Source organism: Argentina silus (genome assembly GCF_951799395.1).
Source record: "Argentina silus genome assembly, chromosome: 15".
Classification (NCBI taxonomy): Eukaryota; Metazoa; Chordata; class Actinopteri; order Argentiniformes; family Argentinidae; genus Argentina; species Argentina silus.
Genome location: NC_139669.1, coordinates 5,431,769 through 5,441,768, shown reverse-complemented (window position 1 = coordinate 5,441,768; position 10,000 = coordinate 5,431,769). Strand labels below are relative to the sequence as shown.

The window sequence follows — 10,000 nt, the reverse complement described above, 5'->3', positions numbered from 1 at the left end:
TTTATTAACAGGAGAGAACTTGTACAGGTGGGTAGTGGGGGTGAAGAGGTCTCTAGGGTTGGGGTTAGGGTTAGTACAGGGGGGGTAGTGGGGGGGAAGAGGTCTTTAGGAAGGACTATTAAGATGTAGCCTGAAGAAATGGGTTTTCAATCTACGGCGGGAGATCGGTAGTGACTCTGCAGTCCTGACAGTGGTAGGAAGCTCAGATACTTACTCCTTTGGAGTCTCGCTGTTGGTAGAGTCTTTCAGGTACAAGGAGAAGTCGATGACCCCCACCTACACAACATAGAAACTTAGTCAATCTGCCACTGAATGGCTGCAGCGTCTCTTTTTCGACAGCTCAAAGGGGGTGTGTGGCCGCAGGTTCATATAGTCACCTGAGTGTCCAGGTCCTCCCCTTTAATACAGAGGTTAGCATCGATGACGTTCAGGCCCACCAGCATCCCCCCGATGACTATCCCCTCCTCCTCCATCATCAACGCCCCTGGGTCATAGAACTCACTAAGGGGAGGGGGGGGGGGGGGGGGAAGGGCCAAAGGGAGCAGAAGGGAGAGAGAAATAAATCCGTAAAAATAGAATAAACACATAAAATGGTTACTACGCATGTATTACACTGATGTCACATGAGTTTGCCATGGCAGTGGGGCCTCCCCTCTGACGCCCACCCGGCCTGTACTCACCTCAGGAGGTCCTTGCGGTCCAGCAGGGCTTTCATGTAGTCAGCTACTTTCTTCTGCATCAGAGCTAAGTGTAGCCACGCCCGAGCACGACCCAACCCAGTCCTGACAGAGAGAAACCACATCGTTATAAGCTATTACAATTGACGCCAGGCTCCAATCCTAGGTCAAACTCACTCTCACACATAACCATCAGATGAATGTTTTTTTTTTTTCTTTGACAGACAGACAGTGCCACCAAATCTGTACATGTGCTAGCTGTGAGACAGATGGAGGAGAAGGTGAGAGTACTCACTTCAGACCAGGCAGGTCTCGAGCGCTGGTAGCAATATCAGATGACTCCGGACACAGCTTCTCAACTTGTTCCAGAGGACCCCAGATAGACTTATTCTGACTGATAAAGGATTTCTTAACTGCAGAGAGAGAGAGGGAGAGAGAGAGAGGGCCATTATTTTCATGCAGTCGATTACTCAGACATTACTCTCAGTAAGTGAGTGAGACTTATTTCTAATCTGTGGTCAACCTTAGGACCAGTCTCACCTTTCAGCCCATGTTTGAGACAGTGTTCCAGAACCACAAAGAACTGCTGCAGTGGTGGGTAGTCAGAGTCCAGAGTTCGACCCAGATTCAGAGAAGATTGGATCAGAACCTTGATGCTCATCTTCATCATGCTGAGCAGGTTAGATCTCTCTACCGCCATAGGGTCCTTTACTGGGGCCACTGCACAGCCACAACAAAGACAGAGTAGAGAGCAAACAAATGACAGAGAGAGAGAATTTCTTTTTGACACTGTTAAAACGTGTACTCATAACTTTGCTTATGACTGCCAGTAACAAATGTATTATCATCAGAGCTGTTTCCTTTTACAAACTAGGTTCAGTCATAAGTAAAGTCATAAAGAAGTCATAAACTAAGTGAGAAATTGAGATATTGTAAAAGCTCTGATATTGTAAAAGCTCTTCCCCAGTGGCAAATAGGCCTATGTAATCTAAGCAGTTCATTTCCTTCGCAAATCACAAATAGAAATAGGCTGGAAACCATGTTAAAAGACGTTAAATGACATGACAACGGGTCAATAGCGATCCTGTGACAGAGTAGCCCACACTCAACGCATGAAATGCTGTTTTCTTACGCCAGGAGGTCATGTGTTTACAATTGATGACAGCAGAGATAGTAGCTGGAGCTGGACCATGCAGCATTATAAAGTTTATTGGCACGAAATACATTGAGTACAACAACTTGGTGCATTTGAGTAACTTAATACCTGGAAACTTGGTGTTGATGCTAGTGTCATTTTCGGAGTTTTGCTTGGTGGGAGAGCTCGCAATGGATCCCGACGATGTGGCGTTTCTTAAAGCTGCACCGTAGTTGACCCCACTGGTTATCGTCTCCGACGCCTTTCGGGCCAGCGACAGGATCGGCGCAGACCAGTTGCTCTCTGTCGCCGGCTTGTCTTTCTGTGGCTCTTCATCGCTGTTAGCCTTAAGGTCTGTCGCAACTTCCAAAACTTCAGCTTCAGGTTCTTTCACGTCGCTCTCCTCAACAGCTGTGTTTGTTTCCCCTACCTCTTCGGCCATTTTTCCTCAATGGAACACGTGATTCCAGCCCAGAGCAATCGTCAACGATGGCTGTGAGCAGTCCAAACACATCGAGTCCACTACATTGGAAATACATAAAGGGTTTAGGGTGCACCTTCTCATCGTTTCATTATGCGTAATTGTCTCTCTTGTCTAATGTTTGTTCTTAAAAACTGTCTATGTCTATTTTATCAGAAATAGAAAGGCCTTGGTTGGTGACGACAACGAATGGATGGTATGTAGTATCTCACTTTTACCACTAGATGGCACTAATTTGATGAATATCACAGCCCTGAAGGAGACTACAGGTGTGCAGGAGATGAAGATGATGGATCAAGGACCTAAAGCGCATTGAGAAAAGTGTCTGGAGTCTGGATATTTTTGCAGCAATTTACCAGTTGAAGATTCACGTTTTGAAAACGGATGTTTTTCATAGGCTCTTGTGCTGATACACGTGTATTGTCATTTTACCTAGGCTACCAAGCTGGTAATGCACCAGCTCAGTTGAATTATTAAAGGGGCAGTCTGGGATTCAAAGAACAACAATGTAGTCACCCCGACACTTTTTTGGTAAACAGCTGAGGGATGGGGCTGGAGAAATGTAACCACTCTCAAATTCATAGAGGGAAATATGGCCATACATGAGATAAAAATTAAGAGTTTTAAGCATGTTCTGAAAGCTATACATTTTGTGTTTACAATTACATTGTTGACAAACAATTGAGTAAAACAAGATTATATTTTGGTATAGTCAAACTAAGCTCATGAGGAATTTATAAGTTATATTCTTCATAATCAATGGCCATATATCATTAATTTATAATTCCAAAAATGGATGTACCAATCCCAGATTACCCCTTTCATTGTGTTTGTTTAAATGCATCAAGTTTAATTAAGCCATCCGCAATTTTAGAATTGCCCAAACACTGGACGTTTGTAGTTGTGCTGTAAGCCAAGGCATAATTGTAGGCAGTGGAGTAGGCGTCGACCGTTGGAGTGGCAGTCTATATAAATGCTGGCTCGCTCTCATCTGGCGCTCCTTCTACTCTCTCCCACTCAGCAGAGGCCGTGGCATTGCCACCCGAGACGCGCCCGGCATCTTGAGAAAAAACGGATCGAGACGGAGTAGCCGAATAAACGTCCAGAGAAGGAATATTAAGTACGTGGAAAAGTGAAAGGAGAATTCTCCCCGCGAACAATTCATTTTCATTTCGATAGCTGTTGATTTGATTTGAAGACATGAGGATTCAAGGAGTTGCGCTGCTGTTCGTCCACGCCATCGGTGAGTTTCTATTGCATTTATTTCCTCAGAATAAAGCCCTGTCGTAATAGCATTTACATTACAATGTTCGTATTAGCTGTTGTAGGCCTAGTAGACTTCAGTGGGTTAATAATTATTCATAAGAGAAGGCTCTTGCTTGGAGAAACACTTGCTGATTCTATAAAGTGTGAAGTGTGAGCTATGAACTTCTGAAGCATGACCTTCTGAACGTGTCATAAACTTTTTAAAAGAAGGCAACGATTTTCATAATCTGTTTGCTATTCAAGAACTAACGGGGTCACCACTCTATTTTAAAACATGCTTTATGTAACTGGATATATTTATTTTTAACTCATATTCTTGCCTACATTAGCTAACTGTCTGTCTATGCAACATTTTGTGGGCTACCCATAACACAGAACTAAATTTGTTATTGAATTTCTCAAATTCTTTAAGTTGAATTGCGGTAAAGTTCTAAGTTGTTTTTCTAATTTATTTTTTACCTGGAGCTACATACCTACAGCGCTACTTGCCGGACATGTTTCAACTTGCCCAGCCTCCGACCATTTATGGGTCTTGGCTATGATAGCTATGATAAAATTCCCAGTGTTATTTCAGTTGTATGAGATGTTTAAATGCTATCGAACCGTCATCAACAATTTGGCAATTTGGCCTAATCTCTTCTTCTCCTCTCATTTCCCCAGTGATGTTGGTGAGCGGCGCGGCCGTTGACAGGTATGAGAGCGAGAGACCGCAACACACTGCCGTTATCAACCTACTGGATACGCGGAACGAGAGGAGGACGGAGGAGTCTAACACAGGGGTGCAGGGGAACAGGCCAGCTGTAGAGGATGATGAAGAGGAAGATGAGGAGTATTACGACTACTACTATGAAGATGAGGATGAAGATGATGTGTCTGGGGACTATGAGATCGAATTACCCCAAGGTAAGTCTACTATTATTCAGACAGGTTGATTTGTTGCCACTATTGTCACTGCGGTAAAAGCCTCCTATTAGTGTCTTGACAGGTTTATTGCTATTTTATTAGACCTATAAATTATGTGGCAAGTTGTCAGTTTACCTTTGCTCCCAATCAAGCCCTGGTTAACTCCATTGTGGTATAGTCAATCCATCAACAATTGAAATTTAATGAGAAAATAATGTGATTTTCACTTGATTCCGTTGATTCATGTTTCTTTTCTCTTTTTGTTTTCTGCTTTAGTTGCTTTGTCGAGGAAACCTAAGGACCCCTCTGCCATACTGAATGCAGAGAGGAGTGAGGGAAAGAGGAGGAGAGGAAAAGGGAAGAAGAAGGGCAAAGGAAAGAAGAGGAACCCATGTCTGAAGAAGTATAAGGATTTCTGTATTCACGGCACCTGCCATTACCTGAGGGACATCCGTGCCCCGTCCTGCATGTAAGTATCTATCTATCTATCTATCTATCTATCTATCTATCTATCTATCTATCTATCTATCTATCTACAGTGTCTATCTATCTATCTATCTATCTATCTATCTATCTACAGTGTCTATCTATCTATCTATCTATCACGTATCAAGCATGTGTGGTATATTCTGTACACTGGATCAGACACTCACCTGTGCCTACCTACCTCTCTTTCTGCAGATGTCGCTCGAGTTACTCTGGGGAGCGGTGTCAGTTCTTTACCCTGCCCGTGGAGGGGAAGACGCAGGAAGGTTACAGCAGGACCACGGCTCTGGCTGTGGTGGCAGTGGTGCTGTCTTCCCTCTGTCTCACCATCATAGGCCTTCTCCTGGTGCTCAGGTCAGTAAAGTGCCCCTCACCTTCTAAACACGTCTTTATGTGGTAGATTACACAAACATTAAGAAACGTGTCACTTCATTATGATTGATCGTGAGAACTGGTGATCTAAACTACTTGTTGTTGTTTTCCGTTCATTTCTAGGTTTCACAAGCGAGGGGCGTACGATGTGGAGAACGAGGAGAAGGTCAAACTGGGGTCAGCCCCCAACCACTGAAGAGCCAGAGAGAAGGGTGAGTAACCTGGCAAAACACAAACAGTCCTCCAGTGGTCAGACAGAGGCAAATCGTAACTTGAATTCGAAAAGAGTTACCTCTCTCTTTTGCAAATCTATTGACATGAAGGCTTGGTTTATGCAAACGTTATGCACACAGGCCTCAAGTTAGCATTCATCTGAACGCACTAGCTACAGCGTATTTTAATGGTTTCGTTTTTACACTGAATGGTGAATAAGTTGAGGTTTGCTCATTGTCTCTGACTCTTTTATTTCAGGCGAGGATACGGAAGTTCTACCTCAAAATAGAAAAGAGAAGTGAAATGCCAAGAAGAACCAAGAGGGACACAGAATGTACAGGGAGAAGGGAAACGTGTGGGTGTGCCTATCACACACGACCCCTTCCCCTGACTGAGTTATGGACAGGTGTGATTGGGTAGCTAAGGATTCCGCTGGAGGCACTTGCAACCTATCAGGAGAGAGCCTGCCTGAAACTGGAACACTGATTGGCTCAGAGAATGGAGTGGATTTGTGATGAGGATATGGACAACAAGAGGGAGAAAGGGAAAGAAGAGGAAAATGTCTGAACTCATGGCTGTGTGCTGCTTCTTGGCTGTGTTCAAAACTACCCGGAGTTTCAGACTTAAAGGATACACCTTTTCTACTCCCCCCGCCCCCCCCGCCCCCCCGCCCCCCCACCCCACAAAAAAAGAGGAATAGCTGGTTTTCAAATGGAGTTGTTTTACCAGTCAGCATTTTTGTATTTTTCTGCACATATTCGGCGTCTTTTAGTGTACTGTAAAACCTTTATTTATACCATATTATCTTTTAATTTATTTATTTATGTCTTGCTGTATTTATGCAGATTTTTAACTGCTTCGTCCACACAAAAATGCACTGTCAGTTTGTAAAGATTCTATAAGGTCATTGTGTGTTTTTATATTTAATGTTAGATCATATTTATTGATGGAATTGGATAAAAAAATAAATAAAAAAAACACACTTATAGATAAGGCAAAAATGTATACTTCTATAGAAGTAGATATTTCAAAATAAGAGTCCTCTAGGTTCTGATTATTTACTTTGATTTGGGCACTCTGTGTACAGGCTGCTGAACACCACTGTGATTGATTGATTGATTAATTAATTAATTGATTGATTGATTGATTGAATACCACTTTGGTGTACTGTCCCAATGTAACACTGACTGGTCTTTGTGTGCCTTTATGATGTAGTTGCATTGGTCTTCTGTGTCTGACTTTGTGTAGACTAACAAAACATTCAACCATAGAAGTGAGTATAACTGGATGCATATTATTGATCATTTCTCTGTGTAAAGTTCAGCACGTTGAATGGATACAAACGTAAAAGCTGGTGCCTTGTTGGTCTCAGCCATATTTGTAGCAAGAAGTGTTGGATTAAAAACACGTACAGTCTGGTTTTGTTGTCTTGTCTTACCATGGTTGAAGGGGTTCGGACTAGCCCCAATCAGTGAGGATACACACTGAGATCCATGTTAAGCTGTTAATGAAATGTGAATTTAAGTGTTCAGCCTTTTCAAAACAACCTGGAACCGACAGTTTTGAAGTGATTTCTAGTAAAAAGTTTTTTTCTAAGGATGAAATAAAGGTTTGGTTCTCAGAATTCATGGAGCCATTGTCTAGTGTTTTCTCATTTCACTGCAGTCTCTGGGGCAACACTTTCTCCTGGTAATACACTCACACATTACCGTATTACACAACATTGAATTATTGTAGCTCGTTTCTGGCTCAGTTATTTTGTTATGGGATAGCTTTTTAATTCTAATGGCCTGACCTTAAACCATTATAAGTAAGGTCAAGGCTATTTTAGCTTTCTGATTGACTTCCTGAGTCTTGCCTCACACTGAAGTGATATTTTAAGAAGACCGGTTTGGGTATGATAACACAAGCGAACTGTAATTATAGAAAACATAATATTTGTGTTCCCTGCTCCCTCAACTCCCCAATGTTGCTCTTTTCAATAAGAGCACCTGTAGCCTGGCCATGGGTGCGTTCAAGATAGTAACAATTTATGCTTGAATGCATAATATTTGTCTTATAGGCTGTGTATGTGTGTGTATTAGGCAGCTGTAACAACTTTAACAAATACACAACAAAAGTAATGCCTCGCCCTGTATGCAGCACAGAATGATTTTTTATTACATAATGGTTGATGTGGATAGAATCACAGAATGCTGCTAGCCTCGTAACGAACAACAGAAGATAGATCTGGCTTCCAGGCTAGCCTGCCCACAGCTGTTCATTAGGTTCGCTGTAATCTGAAGAAATGGGCCAGCTACCGCTGATGACATGACCACATCATCAGTCTCACTGACAGATCAATCACATGTTGCTAAGTGGTTGGTTGGTGCCATGGCAACCTGCTGCACACGTAGGGAGCCCTGGGCAACAGATGTTTAGGGCCGGGGACACCTGATCTGCAACCACAACGCATCATTCCACCACACCACACCATTAGTCACACAGCCAACAGATGGCACGTTCAAAGACGGGCTACTGCAACACGTGACCCTGCTGCCATTCCTGAATACCGCAGAGCTCAGACAAGCCCCATACGGTGCATACCTGCTGGATATAACAACGGTGTGGTGTGTAACGTGCCCAGGTTTTATAGGCCAAGTTAGTCAAAGGACCAAGCTGGACTCAAAGGCAGGCAGAGACTCAACCCACTGGTTACTCACTCAGTGAAGTCACCTCCTGCCCGGATGCTGTGTGTGTGTGTGTCTGTGTGTGTGTGTGTGTGTGTGTGTGTGTGTGTGTGTGTGTGTGTGCGTGTGTGTGTGTGTGCGTATGTGTGTGTATGTGTTCTGCCTGCCTGTTTGATGTGGGGCTGTGGAGGAGGAATGGGTTCTGAGAGTGCGTGGCTCTGAGGGTTAACCAACCCCCTTACGGTAAATACTAGTTGGTTATGACAGTGATGAAATGTTTTGAAGAAGCATGGTGCTTGCAACACTTGAATTGCGGGTTTGATTCCCGCGTGGGCCACTGAACCAAGAAGTTAAAACTTCTATTCATACTGATGAAGAAATCGCTGAGGACAGATGTTCAGCCAACAGGAGGGTGTGTCTCGCGGACTTGAACTCGGTGCTCTGCTCACAGCATACGTCGCGGAATTGAACACATGCCCGGTTTTTAAGTCAATTCAGGATTTCAATCTGAGCGAACACGAATGCTCGCGTGATGGTTTAACATAGAAATGCATAAAACCGCACGGAACATGACACGCTTTTTGAAGAAAGCTCATTGCAACCAGATCGATTCACACAGTGGACCTATCTATGCTTCTTGTTGTAACAGGACAGCTACAATGGCTGTACAGGGCTGTGAACAATGGCTGCCCAGCTACTGCTGAGTATCTCACTCAGTGTATTTGTCATGGGCCTGTCATATACAGTAGTGGAACCTCTCATAAGCCTGGCCTCTCAATGTCAAGTAGCACAGCACACAGAAATAGTGCTGTGTAGTCATGGTCACATAGCTGCTATTCCCGGGACTGACAGCCAGGCCCCCTAAGGCCAGAACACAGAGGGAGGGGTTCATTATGGTCCGTCTCACTGGACTGATGGCTCAACGTAATGATGTAATGCATGGTGGTGACCCACAACCGGGCTAGCAGCTAACAGGGCCCCACAACGTTCCTTGTAGGGTCTTGAAACCCGGGAGGTTAGGGAGAATGTTTGACCATTCCGTTTGATCACTCAGACGGAATGTTCAAAGGACACAAATCAGAGACAAATCAGAGATGTTCTATGGACAGTTCAGCCACGTTTTTCGCAATTGTATGCGCACATGTGCACATGCAATGGGCTTTTTGGCCCATATCCACATGCAGTGTTGCTTCAGTGTACCATTGGATGGTATTATGACATTCAAAACTCAATTTCTGGTCAATATTGCCAACACAGGATGCAAGCGAGGTGTGGTGTGGTTAAATGGTGAAAGGAGGAAACCATTCTTGATCTCCCAAGTTGTCTTGAGTCACCTGATGGTAGGTTGTGCTGAAGCGCTGTGAGGGTGTTGTGAAAGGTGCTTCCTGCTTCAGTCAGGAGCAACAATGGGTTGTTTTCATGGATGTATGGAAGTACGCACGCTGACAGTTGGAAATCTAATCATACCCTTACCGGACATCATTAACAGGAACACATTATTACCTACCTGGAATTGGTTTGTGCGTGTGTGTGTGTGTGTGTGTGTGTGTGTGTGTGTGTGTGTGTGTGTGTGTGTGTGTGCGTGTGTGTGTGTGTGTGTGTGTGTGTGTGTGTGTGTGTGTGTGTGTGTGTGTGTGCGTGTGTGCATGTGTGTGTGCGTGTGTGTGTGTGTGTGTGTGTGTGTGTGTGTGTGTGCGTGTGTGTGTGTGTGTGTGTGTGTGTGTGTGTGTGTGTGTGTGTGTGTGTGCGTGTGTGCATGTGTGTGTGCGTGTGTGTGTGTGTGTGTGTGTGTGTGTGT

General features: G+C 44.0%; 2 protein-coding genes across 3 annotated transcripts in view; one reads left to right on the top strand and one right to left on the bottom strand.

Annotated features, from left to right (window-relative positions):
* The window catches only part of rufy1 (RUN and FYVE domain containing 1), a gene marked incomplete at its 5' end in the record, with an annotated part of 7,633 nt that extends 5,379 nt beyond the window's left edge, over positions 1–2,254 (bottom strand). For both annotated transcript variants that reach the window (XM_083686411.1, XM_083686412.1), the window contains 6 exons: positions 215–276; positions 378–501; positions 681–782; positions 973–1,090; positions 1,218–1,397; positions 1,942–2,254. In XM_083686411.1, the coding sequence (XP_083542537.1) occupies positions 215–276; positions 378–501; positions 681–782; positions 973–1,090; positions 1,218–1,397; positions 1,942–2,254 (899 nt within the window). The remainder of the gene's footprint in view (positions 1–214; positions 277–377; positions 502–680; positions 783–972; positions 1,091–1,217; positions 1,398–1,941) is intronic.
* Positions 2,255–3,305: 1,051 nt separating this feature from the next.
* Positions 3,306–7,157, top strand: hbegfa (heparin-binding EGF-like growth factor a). The gene is made up of 6 exons (XM_083686174.1): positions 3,306–3,536; positions 4,220–4,462; positions 4,739–4,931; positions 5,144–5,302; positions 5,444–5,532; positions 5,792–7,157. The coding sequence occupies exons 1-5, from the start codon at positions 3,494–3,496 to the stop codon at positions 5,514–5,516; spliced, it is 711 nt and encodes a 236-aa protein (XP_083542300.1). The 5' UTR covers positions 3,306–3,493; the 3' UTR covers positions 5,517–5,532; positions 5,792–7,157.
* The last annotated feature ends 2,843 nt before the right edge of the window (positions 7,158–10,000 follow it).